This window comes from Carassius carassius, chromosome 25 (genome assembly GCF_963082965.1).
Source record: "Carassius carassius chromosome 25, fCarCar2.1, whole genome shotgun sequence".
NCBI classification, from domain to species: Eukaryota; Metazoa; Chordata; class Actinopteri; order Cypriniformes; family Cyprinidae; genus Carassius; species Carassius carassius.
The window spans coordinates 18,446,133-18,464,346 of NC_081779.1; the positions used below are offsets into that span (position 1 = coordinate 18,446,133).

General features: G+C 36.9%; 1 protein-coding gene across 1 annotated transcript; it reads right to left on the reverse strand.

Moving 5' to 3' along the window:
• Positions 1-872: 872 nt before the first annotated feature.
• LOC132104330 (polypeptide N-acetylgalactosaminyltransferase 12-like) lies at positions 873-13,815 on the reverse strand. The gene is made up of 10 exons (XM_059509731.1): positions 13,161-13,815; positions 12,229-12,398; positions 10,282-10,471; positions 9,889-10,074; positions 9,368-9,485; positions 7,997-8,173; positions 3,084-3,215; positions 2,599-2,712; positions 1,953-2,108; positions 873-1,256 (listed from the first exon to the last, which is right to left on the reverse strand). Exons 1-10 carry the CDS (start codon positions 13,520-13,522, stop codon positions 1,119-1,121), a joined length of 1,743 nt encoding a protein of 580 aa, XP_059365714.1. The 5' UTR covers positions 13,523-13,815; the 3' UTR covers positions 873-1,118.
• Positions 13,816-18,214: the final 4,399 nt, after the last annotated feature.

The following is an 18,214-nucleotide window of genomic DNA, read 5'->3' on the forward strand; positions in this document are numbered from 1 at the left end:
AAGGATTTTAATAAATAGAAGCTACTTTGCAGGAGAACGGGGGATGATGAGACAACAGCAGATGGAGCTGGCAGCACTGACTGATTAAAATAACTCAAATTAACATCTTATAAAATCGTAATGATTGTCAATTGCGACAGAGAGACCCAGAGTTTATGATGAGTGCTTAAATACAATGTTTATATCTTGCTGAGAAATGGAGGTGTTCAGTAATGATGTCTATGTGCAGGCCAACCTAGAAGATTAATTCACCATGGGTTTCCTTCAGAACTTCCTGTGGGCTTTAAGAATGGCCATTTCTAATTAAAATAAGGTCTGTGTTTTTGAAACTTTCAAATTTCATCATCCAACACACACTACTGTTCAAACTTTTGGAGCTGGTAAGAACCTTTGATGTTTTTGAAAAAAGTATTTCATGCTCACCATAGAAATACATTTAAAAAAAAAAAAAAACGGGAATACTGTGAAATAATATTACAGTTTAAAATAACCGTTATCCATTTTAATAGATTTTAAAATGTAATTTATTCCTATGATGGCAAACCTAAATATTCAGCAGCCATTACTCCGGTTTAAAGCCTTGCATGATCCTTTAAAATTATTCTAATATTCTAAGCATGATGAATGAGATTTGAAAAAAAAAACATTTCAGGATTCTTCGACAAATCTAAGTTTTTCTTATACATTATGAAAACCTTATCCATCACTTACGGACAATTTAATGCATCCTTGTGTAATAAAAATAATAATTTCTTTAAAAAAAAACATTAAATCTTACTGAACCCAAACTTTTGAACAGTAGTGCATGTTGTAGCACACATACCTTATTTTACTCAGAAATCCAAAACTCGACTATGACTATCAAAACTCTATTATGAGTGATGAATTTTAATACACTATTCAAAATGTTCAAACTGACTATGTTAATTCATTTAAACGTACAATATTTTCTTCAGTTTAACAGACAAGAGTCTGTACTGTGCATGTCGTGTAAAAGAAAGGCACTATCAATCCTAAGCGGAAGTGAAATGCTCAATAAGCTGGTGTGAAGTCAGAGCAGCCGATATGAAATTCCCTTTGAACTGTTGTGCAGGTGAAGGGTGTAGAGAGAACCTTTGCTATGTTCTCTCTTCAAAGAACCACTTCTGGGAGGTTGAGTCGGAGCAGGGCCGTAGAGCAGGGCCCGGGCTCTCAGTGTCGGTCCGGGCTACTGCCTCAACACACTTCTGTGTCTGAACATGGTAGAGAGAGCCGTCCTGCCAATGCAATGATTATGAGAAGTGTTACACAACTAAAGTCTAATACTTACAGTAAGGGGTTTGTTCAAATACTATAAAGCCCTTGGTGCACTAGAACAGGAAGGTTTTATTTTCTGCCAGCACCTCCTCCTTCCTCTAATACCCCACAGTCTAGAGAGAATCACGCTGACGTCACGCTGCTCTTCAGGTGCTCGCTGTACTTGCAAAGAGTTCACACTGAGGCTTGCTTCTGAAATTTCACTGCAAGCCACACTGAAACCTGTTGCCATGCTGTGTGACTTTCTCAAGTAACACTTTAAGGTGACATTTTCTTGGACCGTTGTTTACTTCCAAGAACAGTTGGTGTGCTGCTCAAGAAACATTTCTTTTTATTTTCAATATTGAAAGTTATGCTGCTTAATTTTTTTTGTGGAAACTGTGAGGCATATTTGAGGATTCCTCAATGAATACGAAGTTCAAAAGAACTACATTGATTTCAAATAGAAATCATTTGTAGCATTATAAATTACTGTTTCTTTACAGTTTCACTTTTGATCAATTTAAAGCGTCTGCTGAATAAAACTATTTAGACAAAAGTCTTATTAACCCCAAACTTCTATCTGTGATTATTTAGGATTAATTAATGCAATTCAATTGTATAGAATTCTATTTGCATGCAATCAGTTTGTACTGACAATCGTTCAGTGATCTCACCTCTCTGAATAGGAACTTCTGGTCTTCAGGCACAGCTTCCCTGGGTTTACTGCAGTGATGCATGGTGAGGAATGTGGAGACAGGATCAGCCGCGACGCAGCCTGCAGGGTCCCTCGTGTTATAACGGATCTCTTGGAGTGTGGAGTACTCAAAGAACTGTAACAAAAAGAGAAAGGAAGATATTTAGACGATATCACAAAAGAAAGTGAACTACAAATAATTTCACTACATTCTAAAGACATAATACATTTAATAAGCATTATATCTATAATTGCAAATTAATTTGTTGTTTTTCCTTGTTTACTAACATTCTGTCTGTCTTTTGTGAAATCTAGGGACTCGAAACATCATCCTTCAGTAAGCATATTAGTAATGGATTTAATGAATTCTGTTATATCAGTTATCAGTAGCATTTCAGTCTGTAAAATTACAGAGTTGCTTTAAAAACAAGCATGCTGTGGAGTGCACAACACACTATTTACTGCACCGTATCAGGATGCTGTCTTAATAATACATTAGAAGTGTGAGACACACTTTGATGTATATTTCTGAGGAAGCATTACGATCTCTGTGTATTGTGTGGCAGTGAACACTAATTGGAGAGGTGTGGCTGTCTGTCATTAGAGTTGTGAAAATCAGAAGTTACCTGGTTTTGTCCCATGCCGTGACAAGGGTAAAGAATGACCCGGTGACCGACCATATTATGATCATCAGGTGGGTTGTAGTCAAAGCAGTAGTTGGCCATTCCTTTATTCTTCAGCTACAATTAAGAAGAAACAAAGAAACATTCAAATAATCAGGTGCAAAAGTCAGATTTTTCTTATTTATAGGGACAGCTCTCCCCAAAATGAAAATTGTCATCATTTACTCCAGCTCATGTTGTTCCAAACCCATAGGACATTTGTTCATCTTCATTTCTGCTCCTAAGATATCTTTAATCAACTCTAAGATATTTCTGTTAACTCAAAATTCTGACCTCCGAAATCAGAAATTACATTATCAGCATAATATGAGTAAAAGTTTATATCACAATGTGTTTGTTCTGAATTACTAAAAAAAAGAAAAAGTTCTGTTTTTGCATTTTTACTACAAAGCTGTGCATGTAAACATAAGAAGTTTGTCTCTTCTTACCATGCCAAACATTCCAGGCCTGTCCTCTGGGACTTGAATCTCAGGGTAGATGTTCTCCAAGAGCCACTTAAAATCTTTACAGTCAAGACGCATTCGGAGTTTCCGTCTGTCTGTCACATCACCATATGCCTCCTGAAACAAGTGTTAAAAATTATGGATCCTGTTGAAGATATTTTACTACTTAATGTATTTACGTCTAATTAGGCTACTTCATGAGCAGTGTTATTATGTGGTTTGAAATTTATATTTATGCATATCAATAACGCACAAGAACATATTATTTGCACACCTTTTTAAAAGAGAGTATTTCTTTTCATAAACCGCAATTTTTCATAAACTGCAACATTTTTAATTGTCATTTTTCAGAAGTATGTAAAGACAGCAGTTACATGTCAAATGAAAGAAGCTTCAGCTACACCAACATGTTGAATTGTTCAGTAACAGCAGCTATGGCCTGTTTGTTTGGGTTTTCAAACTGGTCTATTGTACATTTACATCACAACAATAATTCACATAGACATAGGTGGCTGCTTCAATAATCTGATATAATTAGTAAATATAATTAAGAGTTTATATTTTTTATTTATTTTGTATTTGATGTGACAGCTCAGAAGTCACTGTTCAGTCCATTTTCTATGTCAAACAAAAGACAAGTCTTACTAAATACCACATGAACAGATCGTTTACAATACTCTTGCTTCATACTACATCAACTGTTTTCACAAAATGATCATATAAAAGCAAACATCTAATAACATTTTGTAAGCTTGTTTTTTAAGCATTATGGTGCAATCAGCCTGCAGCGTTACACCACAAACTGCTACATGCTGCAACATCCTGTTGCAAAATAAAGGCCTGGGCTTTATTTTATATTTTGGTTTTATTTTGTGCGCATCAGTCGTTCGTGAGGGGCTGATGCGCTGTTTTGTGTTTATTTTGATTATTAAAGTTTCATTTTGATTGTCCGCCGGTTCCCGCCTCCTTCTTCCCGAAGATTATGGAGTTTTTGTTATTACACCCCATCTCAACAAACAGGATTCCTGTGTACAGTCGTGGCCAAAAGTTTTGAGAATTACATAAATATTAGTTTTCAAAACGTTTGCTGCTAAACTGCTTTTAGATCTTTGTTTCAGTTGTTTCTGTGATGTACTGAAATATAATTACAAGCACTTCATACGTTTCAAAGGCTTTTATCGACAATTACATGACATTTATGCAAAGAGTCAGTATTTGCAGTGTTGGCCCTTCTTTTTCAGGACCTCTGCAATTCGACTGGGCATGCTCTCAATCAACTTCTGGGCCAAATCCTGACTGATAGCAACCCATTCTTTCATAATCACTTCTTGGAGTTTGTCAGAATTAGTGGGTAAAATAATTTTGTTTGTCCACCCGCCTCTTGAGGATTGACCACAAGTTCTCAATGGGATTAAGATCTGGGGAGTTTCCAGGCCATGGACCCAAAATTTCAACATTCTGGTCCCCGAGCCACTTAGTTATCACTTTTGCCTTATGGCACGGTGCTCCATCGTGCTGGAAAATGCATTGTTCTTCACCAAACTGTTGTTGGATTGTTGGAAGAATTTGCTGTTGGAGGGTGTTTTGGTACCATTCTTTATTCATGGCTGTGTTTTTGGGCAGAATTGTGAGTGAGCCCACTCCCTTGGATGAGAAGCAACCCCACACATGAATGGTGTCAGGATGCTTTACTGTTGGCATGACACAGGACTGATGGTAGCGCTCACCTTTTCTTCTCCGGACAAGCCTTTTTCCAGATGCCCCAAACAATCGGAAAAGGGGCTTCATCGGAGAATATGACTTTGCCCCAGTCCTCAGCAGTCCATTCACTATACTTTCTGCAGAAGATAAATCTGTCCCTGATGTTTTTTTTTTGGAGGGAAGTGGCTTCTTTGCTGCCCTTCTTGACACCAGGCCATCTTCCAAAAGTCTTGGCCTCACTGTGCGTGCAGATGCGCTCACACCTGCCTGCTGCCATTCCTGAGCAAGCTCTGCACTGGTGACACTCCGATCCTGCAGCTGAATCCTCTTTAGGAGACGATCCTGGTGCTTGCTGGACTTTCTTGGACGCCCTGAAGCCTTCTTTACAAGAATTGAACCTCTTTCCTTGAAGTTCTTGATGTTCCTATATATTGTTGATTTAGGTGCAATCTTAGTAGCCACAATATCCTTGCCTGTGAAGCCATTTTTATGCAACGCAATGATGGCTGCACGCGTTTCTTTGCAGGTCACCATGGTTAACAATGGAAGAACAATGATTTCAAGCATCACCCTCCTTTTAACATGTCAAGTCTGCCATTCTAACCCAATCAGCCTGACATAATGATCTCCAGCCTTGTGCTTGTCAACATTCTCACCTGAGTTAACAAGACGATTTCTGAAATGATCTCAGCAGGTCCTTTAATGACAGCAATGAAATGCAGTGGAAAGGTTTTTTTGGGATTAAGTTAATTTTCATGGCAAAGAAGGACTATGCAATTCATCTGATCACTCTTCATAACATTCTGGAGTATATGCAAATTGCTATTATAAAAACTTAAGCAGCAACTTTTCCAATTTCCAATATTTATGTAATTCTCAAAACTTTTGGCAACGACTGTATGTTTATGGCAGTGGTATCTCTTCATAACCGCCCGCCAGACAAGAATTACTGATGAGTAGGGCTGAAACGATTCCTCGAGTAACTCGATTACAAAAAATGATCGAGGCAAATTCCTCTGCCTCGAAGCCTATTTTAATTTATTTTAAATCTCACGTCAGGTTCTTTGGCAATAGTTTTTTTTAATGTGACAAAGCGTTTACGTCACCCACAAAGCGGAAGGAGACACAAGCGCTGCTTCCGAAATCGTTTTGTTTTGATTTGAGGGCGCGGGCAAACGTAAAGAGAACGTCGTGGGTCCATTGCAAGATACAGCTGGCATACCACAACTAGGGCCCTATGATTTCCGCGATGCAGAATACGCGGAGGGAATCGCGGAATCCAATCATAAAAACGGAATTTACAGTTTAATGCGGAATGGCAAGGAATTTGCCAAATTTTGAATGAACTCATCAAAAATAGGTCATTGCACTTACATCAAATCACGATATGGACTAATATCTGTAAATATTAATCTGGAATAGTCTGTTTAAATATGAATCCTGCATGTTCTGCGTGTCTTTGTTAATGAATGGAGCAGAAGCGCGTCTTCATTCATTAAACACACGGAAGTGCGCGTGAAGCTTGCGGTGATTTCAGCGTCTGCTGTCTCACTAAATAAGGACGTGAACACATGAACAACATCTCCGGAACTGCTCTGACAGTCACTTGACCGTTTGATTGGAGTAAAACTAGCGTCACATCACATACACAGAACTGTAAAGGTACGCCAACCCATCAAAATAAAAGTCCGGTTAAAGACTGTTGTTCAGCAGAATGTACATATAGCCTGCTACTAAAATAAAATCAAACATTTATTTTTTATTTTTTTTTAAGTTTTAATCACACAACATTTCTTCCATGATTTTTTTAATAGTAAATCCCCTTTGTTTACCAAAAAGTTAAGTACATTTTCAATAATTAAAAGATAATTTAAATTAATGTTTTATGTGTTTAATTTGCATCTCAGAAAATGCTTTATTTAAAACCCCAAATGAATGGCACTTAAATGCACTTAATTCATCTGTCAACTTTATTGTCATTGTTCACAGTACAAGTAAAGACAGAGAAACAATGGGTAATAATTAAATGTTTATTTTTTATGTATGCATTGCATTCTATGCATTTAAAAAATAAAAAGGGAAACTTAGTTGTTCATTTTAAGAGAACCAGGAGTCTTATTTTCTCTTGCATAATTAATATTGCACTTTAATTAAGCAAAAACACATTTTATCCGATTAATCGATGGAATTTTTGGTAGAATACTCGATTACTAAAATATTCGATAGCTACACCCCTACTGATGAGTAATGGTCCACACACTGGTGCCAGAGATACTCTTCCGTATGATGAACATCTGTTGAAGGTAAAGCTCTGGCGAAGTGTTTCATCAGATCTCCACTAAGATGAATGACAAGAAATGTACTTCCAATTAACCAACTTGATAGCGAATCATCAATAACGTACGGTCCCACTGTGAGTGCCAGCCGGGTGCCACAGCATCGCACCCACTGATGATCCATCTGTGATCAGGCTTCAGTCTCAACAAATTCCTGAGGCAGCACGCATCGTCCAGCTACACGCTCAATCAAGCAGCTGTCAAATGAAGCTTTCTGATCATCAAGATCCATCAAAGAGCCTCATTCTGTTGATCTTTTGGACTCCGTGGCCCAATCGACAGAGATTTTGGCCATGAATAAAATATGCCGCGAGACTCGGATGCTGAAAGAGAGAGTGATCCTCTTACGAATTTGCTTGGAAGTGGAGTATGAAGGTTGTCAAACCTGATCCACGTTGGCAAGGTCAATGTTTGCCTGTGGTTTATACCCGAAAAGAGAGACAGCCTTATCTGCTGGCATCTCATCAGATAGATTTCGAATTAGCAGTGCCAACCTGGCAGCATCTCCAAGGTTCAGAGAAAAAAAGGGTTATCCGATCGGTCACCGAAAGTACCTCTCTCTTTAACTACAGGGCTCGCCCACAAGGGCGGCTAAATGACAAACATGGCTGAAAGAGGTGCCACTTCTTTCTGTAGTAATTTCACACCAGTGTCACCTAAGGAGTTTCAGCTGACCAGCTAAATGTCGTGCATTTAGAGCAAATGGGTGAAGATATATCTAGATTTGTGCAAAGAAAATGTGCTTATTTAACAACGGCTATGTGAGTCTATCTACACTAACCTCAAAGACAGACAGTGTGAAAACAAGCTGACAAGCAAAGAAAAGCAGAGTTATGCAACAGACTGCACAAGTAGGCGTACCAGACGAGCATGAGGGCTGCGATGGTAATACACTTCTTTGTATTCGTCCATCCAGACTTCTGCCGCCCGCACGCTGTTGGACAAGGCCTTGCTTCTCGAGTATGGCGCTTTCTTCGGAAAGACGTGACCCACGTGAGAGCAAGGATGGATTTCCAGACTCCCTCCACACTGCCAGATCTGAAAAACCCCCAAGACAGGAAACAGATTAGCCATCCGAAATAATCCGTAGGTAGCTTTTTAGGCATTATAGGCATATTTGAAATTAGGCAGGTCAATTATGCTGCCTCCTGGGGACCCCTGAATATGATATTTCTCCAGGTGTATATTCTCTTGTACAGACCCATTTATACAATGTGAGAAAAATATTCTTTGTGATACTGTAATTAAAATTAAATAATTGCATACTTGGGTTTTGTAACAGTCATTATATTAAAGCCAAAACATTTTATTCTTAAAATACAATCAGGAAAATATTTACTTTGTCTTAAATTGTCTGGGTATCTTTTTCTCCTCGTTATTAAAGTATAGTTAAAATATAATGCCTGAAGAGAAACAATTTCCATTTTTAATTCAAATGTATTTGATAACTCTTAAATAATAAGAGTAAATATTGCTCCAAATCAGCTTTAAGACAAAATTGCCTTAATATCCCCAGTGAGCAAGCTAAAGGACAGTGTTGAGAGGAAAAATAAAACTCTCTAGAAGAAAATATGCTTTATTATACTGTATGTAGATTTGGTTTAAAAACTGTTAAAAATTATGATTAAATATCATGATTAATTGAAACAATTTTAAACAGTAATATCAAATTTGGTTATTGTGCTAAATTATTACAATTAACATTAAATAGTAAACTATTTGATTGAAATCTTAAGTTAACATGTTAACTTTCACAGCTGTGAAATCACACAGAGTTCCTGCAAATAGACGGATCCAGAGAATAAACAGGCTGGTCTGTCATACTGCACTGGCAGAGCAGCTGTCTGGTCTTTGTGCAATCTTGCTGAAATCTGATTAAAACGCAGCTCCTGGCATTCAAGGCACTCAAAACACAAGTGAAACATTTCTGTCTATGTAACAGTGTTTCTCAATCCTTCAGGCGATGAGCTGAGTAATGAGAGGAATAATCAGTAAGTAAATGCTGCATAAACATTGAAGGTCGCTTTATTCATCATGTTAGCTGACAGACACTTAATAAAGGCACAGACTGACCTCCTAACTTTGTGTGACTCATCACACAGTTTTCAAACTAGGATTGTGACCATCTGCCGAAAGGCATTCTCCCATCAGGAAAACAAATCTTGGAGAGAAACGAGAGGAACATTTTTTATAAAAAAAAAAAAAAAAAAAGGTTCAACAAACCGCACTTACTCTGAATGAAAACTCCAGGTTCTCTCCACCCCACACCTCCATTCCTGTGTCATATGTGCCCAGGTAATGGAAGTACTTCTTGTTGACTGCAAACAAACCCCCAGCCATCGTAGGAGACCTGGATCAAAGCAACAGACAGAAATATGTCTGTGCTTCTACTAGGGAAATTACAGTAACGTCCACGTTTTTTCTCGGACATGTCCTGACTGAAATTTCAAAATGTAAAATCTTTTGGCATTATACATTATATATATACACGTGTAAATGAGGACATATGGCTAGTAAGGCAGGGTTATATACATAAAGGCAGGATTTACATTTGTTTTATTGCAGTTATTTGCATAAACGTTTAATTTGGAGAGAAAACATTCAAATATGTTCACCTAAATGGTTCTGCTGCCTGAAACATTGCCATAAAAATCACACACACAAAAAAATTAATTATTCAGTCAATGCTGAAAATGTAATGACATATCAACCAAATCATTGTTTTCCATTTGGTGCAACCATGAAGCACAGACCTGATGACATCAGTGGGAGAACTTCTGCGTTTCTGTTCATGTTCTGGGATAGTGTGCCACGTGAACACCAATCTCCAATCAAATCCTCCAATCTGAGGTTCTCCAGCGTTGCCCAGGTACTGGAAGGTGTTCCAGTCAATAACATCAATCACTGGACACACCACAGCTGAAGGCTCGTCCTTTATTCTACAGGTTTTAAAGATTTTTAATAAGGGGAGATGAATATTCATTTCTCACAAAACAAACAGTGATGCAGCATGTTGTTTAGGCGTGACCAGAAAAAAAGCATGTGCATTTTGTAATGCAAAAAAAAAAGAAAGAGCAAAGTTCTAAGCAAATTTAATGAAACATATGCATATTTGAGGTTTGTAGAGAGGAGTTTATCAGTCTCACCTCTGGAGTAAAGGCTCCAACCAGCCTTCATGGCACTCACAGTGGCAATCGAGGTAGGTCAGCACTTCTCCTGTGGCAATGGAAGCACCCAGGAGCCGTGCTCGCACCAAACCCTCTCTCTTCCTTGCTCGGATCAGACGCACTTTTTTGAGATTGGCGATGTAGTTCTCTAGAGGCTCCTTTAAATGATCTGTTGGTCAAATGCATGAGAACTGCTCAGTAACTTAGGACAGAAATAAAGAATGCTAATTGGCTTTTGTATAAAGGAGCAACTTGCCTTTTCACCACAGGGTGGAGCCGAGACTGTTATTGCTGTGGTATTTCACCGAATAGAATTAAGTTTTTAAACCTAATTATTTGTGCTCCTCAGGGATGTGTGTGTCCTCTTTGTGCTGTGCCTGGATCTAACTTAACTAATGACTGTTAAATAAGTAAATATGTATACTATTTTATTAATATCTAGTTATAGTTTTACTCAAGATTTTTTTTCTTGTTTTTCTTCTTTGTTAATGTTTAAAGTAAAAAAGGAAACATAAAAGATAGTATAAATTGGGTAAGACTTTGTATTTATAATTTATATATATATATATACTTTAAATCAGTGTCTGATTTACACACACATTGTTTGTCATTGTTTGTTTAGAAATTAGCAAACATTTCACTAAAGAAACATACAACAGTACAGTACTTTCACATTTTTCTAAAGAACATGGGTGTGGTGTCTGCACATGTTAAACTCTCTGGTAGCAACAGCCATGTTTCCACAGTCGCGCCAAAAGCGGGCATGCTAATGCGTGCCAGGGCCAGTCACGTTTCCACTGTCACTTCCGGTGCTTGATCGTGCCTCGTCGGGGCTTCCTCAGGGCCAACGGCCCGGGTTTTTTATTCCAGTTTCTCCGCGTCTGGAGAGCATCAGCGCCGTGGATCATAACAGAATCATAATAGCGGATCATAACAGAAAGTTAAGCTATAACACCAGCATTAAAGACTTTTTAAAATAAGTTGAGCTCAAAACTCACTTTCAGTCATCAGCGAATGTTTGAAATAGCTTGATCCGATGTGGATTATAATCAGCATAAGTCTCGTCTCGAGAGTTTAGCTCCACGTAGCTTATGTCATAAAAATATAATAATGTTTTTCTTTTTGTTCGGGAGCTTTTATAAAAATACAGAAATTATCATTATTTCTAAATATGATGTATATAAGCTATTGTGACTTCAAATAAACAGAAACAGACTCGACTGAATAAGCAGGATAACACTTTTCTGTGTGACATTTTCAATTATGATAATTCATCATGATCAATGTATCACTTATTATAGTAAAACATCATGCTTTTGGATTTAAATATTTAACAAAGCATGCAAACAAACGGCCACTTTTATCATGTTTGTTTTGTGATCGCGCTATTTCCAGTTACTTATTTCTTATTAGTTTTCTGATAACTTCTCTTTGTTGGTGTAATGATGGGGTTTCGTGACGTTGTTTCTGAGAGGGGTGTAAATGGCAGGTTTTAGTGAAGCGCAGTCGAACTTCTGGCAAGACGGTGGAAACGCTGTGCTATTTTGGCCTAGGTGCTACAGGCCCGAGGCTATTAGCCCCACCCGGCCCGTTTAAAGCACTGGCCCGACGGTGGAAACGCGGCTAATGTTAGCTACAGTTTTGATAGCTGTAGCTGTGGTGGTTGTTAAGAGTTTTGTGCGTGGTTCCTAAGTGTCTCAAATCAAAGATGCACCAAACTCAACCTAATAGGATTTAGTTTTTAAACATTTGATCTTTTTTCCCCATACTTTATTTTGATTTTCTCTACATAAACAGAATCTATCATACAATTACAGATACAGTTGATTGAAGTTATTAGCTATACCTTTAATATGTTCATTCATATGATCTATTGATAAGCATGTACTCAAAGGAAGCATGAGAAGTTTTCATTCAGACTGATACCTCGGTCACTGTAGTCATCTACCAGTATGACTTCAGTCAGCAGCAGGTCCGGTGAGGTCTCCAGGACACTGTGCACCGTCCTCAGTAGTGTGGACCAGGCTTCATTGTAGAAGGCTATCACTACTGATGTTGAGGGCAGGCTCGGATAGTCATATTTCAGGTTTCTACATCTGAATAGACAGATCTTGTTAGATAATGCCTTGCTTCCTACATCGTCAGACCGCATTCTTGTTTACAGTGTCTTTATACGAAGATAAAATATCACATAAAATAAAAGAAAATATTAATTCCAAGTTAAAAATACATAACTAAAATTAACATCACAGATGTATCTGTTCAACCCCAATGCTCATTATAAAATGACAACATGATAACAAAATAAACATGACGCAAACAATAAATACAAAAACAACAACAACAAAGAAAAACAGTTCAGTAATATTTGGCTAGTTATTTTATTTTTTATATTTATTTATTAGGCCTACCTATCATAGTAAAACTAACTGCAAATATAATTATAACAATACACACCCTTTAGATTTGTCCATAAAAGGGTCTGACTGCAATATATTTATTAATTATCCTAAAAACTCATAATTTTTGTGAGATAACCAATAAAAAGTTTTTATTAAAATAAAATTATAAATTTGAGCGCCATATTGAACTTTGTTACTTTGTAGACGGTCCCTATCTGTAATCGCATATTAAACATTGAGGCAAGATAGGGACTGTTTACAAAAACATTTACAACTTTTATGGCTTGCAATAAATCGTGGAGGACTGAAACTAATAACTGTATCATGTATATAACATTCAAATGTTATTAAAATAAACCCATTTAAAACCATTATATCAAACATTTATGATATTTTAAGGCTGGATATCTCACAAATATCAAACTTTAAACATTAATGTCCAGCATGGACACTTACAGTGGGTTCCATCTTTCAGGCAGCCTGCGGTGTAGTGATATCCTATCGCTCACATAAGTGTTTATCTGATGTTTTTTTATGCTCTCCTCCTCCTCTCGCTTCTCTACTTCAGTCAGGTCCAATTTAACAGCTCTACCCATCTCTCCCAGAGCATTAACGTCTAGAGGAGGCTTCTCGTAAACAGGTTTCTTCAGTAATTCCTCGTCCACATTTTTGTGCTGCTCGACTGTAACTTCTCTTCGACTCGCCAGTCCGACATCACTGTGTGTGTTCCTATGAAACACTAAATATCCCACTACAAAAGCCCCGAGAATGTACAGAATGAGCTTGGGCCGACTCCGTCTGCCACACATTAATGCCATAATGTGTCCTTTTTGTCCGCCTTGGTGCCCTCAAACTGTTTGTCATCCAAAGTTCAATCTCGTGAAGAGTTGGAGTTCGAAAAAAGTTCACCAAGGTAAGAGGACCTCGTTTTCAAAGTGCCAGATTTCATTTTAAAGTCGACTATAGTGAAGGACAAACTATCCAAGCAGACCGAAAGTTGGTCATTTAATCTGTGACAGAAAGCCAATGTTGAGGTGTGATCGACATGAACGGCGAGCAGAGCCGGTTGCAGACAGGGGAGGAGTTGAAAGCACTTCCGTTAAGCGTTCGACGTGATTAAATTCGTGTCGTTTTACTGATCGGCTCCTATAGACACATTGTTGCAATCGGGGAGGAGTTGAAAAGAGAAAAAGTCAAGCCGAACACGTTCTGCTTCCGTGTATCTGCAGAAACTACATTCATTTACGAGAGACACGTGACAGTGAACAAAAATCATATTCACAGACGCCAATAGTAAGTTTATGCAAAACGATGGTAATGAAACCATGTCAACGATCCGTCATTTTATATTGTATTCTGATCAGATGTATTAACTGTAATCGTAATAAACAGAAACATAAGAACGTTTTTTAATTGTTGTAGTTCCAAGTCAGTACCTTGGCTTGGCTTAGATGTCCAAATGCGTAAACAATATGCATCAGGAATTATCTTTGAGGAGTTATGCATAATCTAAAAGATATGCATTTTACCTCTACCTCCAATAAACTCTATCACAATCCACAAACAAGACCACTGCATCAGTTATTTGATAAATCTTGTGAAAAACCTAAAAATAGGTGAGGAAATCTGATATCAAATGTTCAAAACTTTTTCAGACTCCTTTTTGACAACATGAGAAACCAAAACATTGAAACCATTGAAATTTGGTGCAAATGTCTATCCACAGTTTTGAAGCTTTCATTTAAAAAAGAAAAAACATTGGAAAAACACTTTTTTTTCTCTGGTTACGATATGGTTTGTGTTATAAAATGTTATAAATGTTATAAAATGCCCTCAGTAGTAACCCCTGCAAGAGAACCATTTACAGGTTTACTTATTTTAATTTTTAACAAGTATAGTAGTTTCAATGAACAAGTTTTAGATATTCTTTTTTAAAAACGTTTACTGGTTTTGAGCCACAGCCATACAGTGGCACAACCTACAGGTCTACAGAGCACTGAGCAGGGCTGTAGATTGGTGCAGAGAGGGATTTGCGTGATCAGATTAGCAGGCTTGTTTGTCAGATAAGGCCAGCAGAATTGGAAGAAAGAAATCCAGGTCAAATCACAGAGTCTTCCGGGTCACACACTGTGACAGAGCGTTAATCCAAATCCATTTAGTGCATGTCCACTTTATAAACACCGTTATGCCAAGATATACAAGCCTGTGAAAGTTCACATACATTGTTACTTAATATGTGAAATCATGTATGATTTAAATAAGGACGCCTCATTCACTTTTCACAACCAGCCAAACCTTTTAGCAACACAATTCTTTTTAACTATTTGAAGGTTGTATATCAAGTTTCTATTTGAAGTGTATATTAACTCCTGTAGACATCACTTCTCTCACAATTTCTGCCATATCACAGTTTTGTTTCTGTTCAATTAATTTGAACACATTTGCATGAAACAGTATTTGCCTCATCCATTCCCTTCTTATAAACAATATTTTATAATAAATATGTAAGATGATCCATGTAGCAAGCAAAATGTATGTTTATCCAAATTAATGTTTAATTATTGATTAGGCCATCAGAGAGGTGAGATGGTAATTTGAGTGCTACAGTTTTTTGATTGAACACTCTTATTGTAAAAGATCCAAAGAGTGTTGTAATAATCTATGGTACACTGAACACAATGTTGCACAGTCATTTACCACATACAGTAGAAACAGCTTTTCTAACATGTCCAATCAGACATAAGAGTAAAATTCATGCTGCTATTTACTTCATAACACCCCATATATGTTCTATTGTATTTTTGAGATTGAGTTTTGCAAATATCATGAGGGTTGTGTAACAGACTGTCCCTTTAATAGCAAACTGCCACCTATCTAAATGAGCAGAACATCTTTTAGCAAAGGAAATCAAGTTGTTTGAACTACCACTGAATGACCTCATGGGAAATGTGATGAGTCCTTCATGTCTAATTTCCATCTTACTCATTGCTGCAATATTCCCAGAGGAACAAGAAACAAACATAATTGGTATCATATAAGGGGATCTATCACACACCTATTGCCCTCAATCCAATTATGTTTGGGTTATGGATTATGTTGCATTATGGGTTATGTTTATATCATGGGGGTGGTGTTGGCGCAGTGGATAAGCCACATGCCTTCGGTGTGAGAGACTCAGGTTCGAATCCACTGTGAGACACCAATGTGTCCCTGAGCAAGACACCTAACCCCTAGTTGCTCCAAAGGCATGTGACCTCTGACATATACAGTATATACAGTATATAGTATATATATATATATATATATGTGTGTCAATTTATGTAGTTGCATGGCACACCTGGAAAGTGTGCTATTAAAGATTTGAAGCTGAACCTCATGTGGTTCCTCGTGATCTGGTTTACTTCAGAGGCTCGGGTCACAAATGTAAAACTCTGCAGGGAACACCTTATTTTAAGGGGATGTAACTTTACCTGATAAAATTTCATCTGAATGCACTTCAGTGTTACAAAAGCATTGAAATAAAACAATAGAATAAAAAAAAAAAGTTTTGATTCTAATCCCACATCTTAATTCTCCCACCACTAGATGGCACAGCAACAGAGTCAAGGATAGGTCACATTGTCTAAATAAACAAACCACCACAATAAATATAACATTTAGAACTTTAATTTAATTTATTGAGACAAAAATACTTTGTATATTTTTCCATGTTCCAAAAATACTTCATTACAGTCGATCAGTAAAACACATGATCACCACATACTGTGCTTTATCAGTAGTAATTCAAATTTCATGTTCACTTTCCCACAGTCCCTAAAAAAATTTATTCACTGACAATTACAAAGGATGAGACCTAAAAAAAAGTTGCCATTTTAAATGCATTCTAGTGCAAAAATCAAGGTATTATTAAATGTACATTTATTTACGATATAGCTTTTTCAAGATATTTACCAAAACTTACTGATACATTATTCATTTATGTGTGAAAGCTGGAAGACTCGTTATAAAAGCACTTAGTCATATTTATGAATTTAACTTTGGCCAATATCTTGATAAAGTACTGTAATATTCTGATTTGTACGGAAGTTCTAAGCGGCCATGCTTTATAATTTTTTTCCTTTTTGTTTTCTCGTTATAACGACTTAATTTTCTCGTTATCTCGACATAACGAAAGTCGTTTTCTCGTTATAACTACTTAATTTTCTCGTTATCTTGACATAACGAAAGTCATTTTCTCGTTATAACGACTTAATTTTCTCTAATAAGTTACGAAACCGCGCCAGCAGGTGGCACTATAGACCTGAGTATAACTGAACGGGGTGTTGTACACTGTCCACTTTACTGTACGCGGACCTTCCTCGTGATCGCTATAATTTGTGCAGTCTTGTTCATTACTGACATTTAATTAATTCATAAATGTTAAATGCTTTTAATCAACATGATTATTTTGTGTTTTAAGTTCTTGCTAGATGCATGAGTTTCACCAACGCGTTCTGGGTCATAAAATAACTGCTTATCAAAACCAAGGTTGATGTCACTGTATTCTGTTTGCACCTATATCTTTATTTGTGCTTCTTTTAGGCACATGTTAGGTATTAAATAAGCGGAAATGTTCTGTGTATCTACAGTAGGACAGGATTTAACGATGTAGGCTATTTGTGATGTGCTTTTTTTCCTTATTATTAATCTTTATTGTTAACCATATTGATCAGAAATGTGATGTATATGTAAAATGCATAGGCTAATTTAATTCAGTTTTGTTCTATAATGTTGTAATCGTTTTTTTTCTGCACACACACACATACACTGCACAAGAACGAGCTTTTCAAACAGAAGCTTGTAACGCACATGATATCTGCCACAGCATATAATGACTAATAAAAATTACAAATTATATATAATTTTATTTCAAATAAATGGAAAATTAAAAGTTAGTTTAATCCAAGCAGCTCAAGATCATCGAATAGTTCTGCATCCTTCTGAGGGCACTCCGTCTGTGTTCGCGGTGTTAATTACAAAAACAAAACGTTTGGTGTACTGTCTCTGGAAAAATCAACAGTGATTGATCAGCCTTTATTTATGTACAGTATTGTAGACGTTATTACCTAGGCGAAGCAAAATTTGCTGAAATATATGCTACAGTAAGAGCGCCTGCATGGTTGTCCATCAGATGCCTGTCAAAGTTGAGTTCGTTACGCAACAGTAAAACTGTCATGTCGTTATAACGAGAAAACAAACTTTCGTTATGTCGAGATAACGAGAAAAATAAGTCGTTATAACGAGAAAAAGACTTTCGTTATGTCAAGATAACGAGAAAATTAAGTCGTTATAACGAGAAAACAAAAAGGAAAAAAATATATAATGCATGGCCGCTTAGAACTTCCGTAGATTTGTGAAGTAAAATGCACTTTTTTTTTTTTTTTAAAGTCTGTCGGAAGAGGCATTTTCTGGTAAGTCAATAACAATTCCAGCAATTAATTTTTCTAGAAAAACTATTCACTGGTAAAAAA

What these genes read in the sequence shown, in the direction of transcription:
- LOC132104330 (XM_059509731.1), bottom strand. Translation starts at nt 13,522, where the DNA reads ATGGCATTAATGTGTGGCAGACGGAGTCGGCCCAAGCTCATTCTGTAC. An exon ending in TCTCCCACTGATGTCATCAG is followed by an intron (nt 9,486 to 9,888) that starts GTCTGTGCTTCA and finishes GCTTTGATCCAG; the next exon opens with GTCTCCTACGATGGCTGGGG. An exon ending in ACGGCATGGGACAAAACCAG is followed by an intron (nt 2,109 to 2,598) that starts GTAACTTCTGAT and finishes TTTTTGTTACAG; the next exon opens with TTCTTTGAGTACTCCACACT.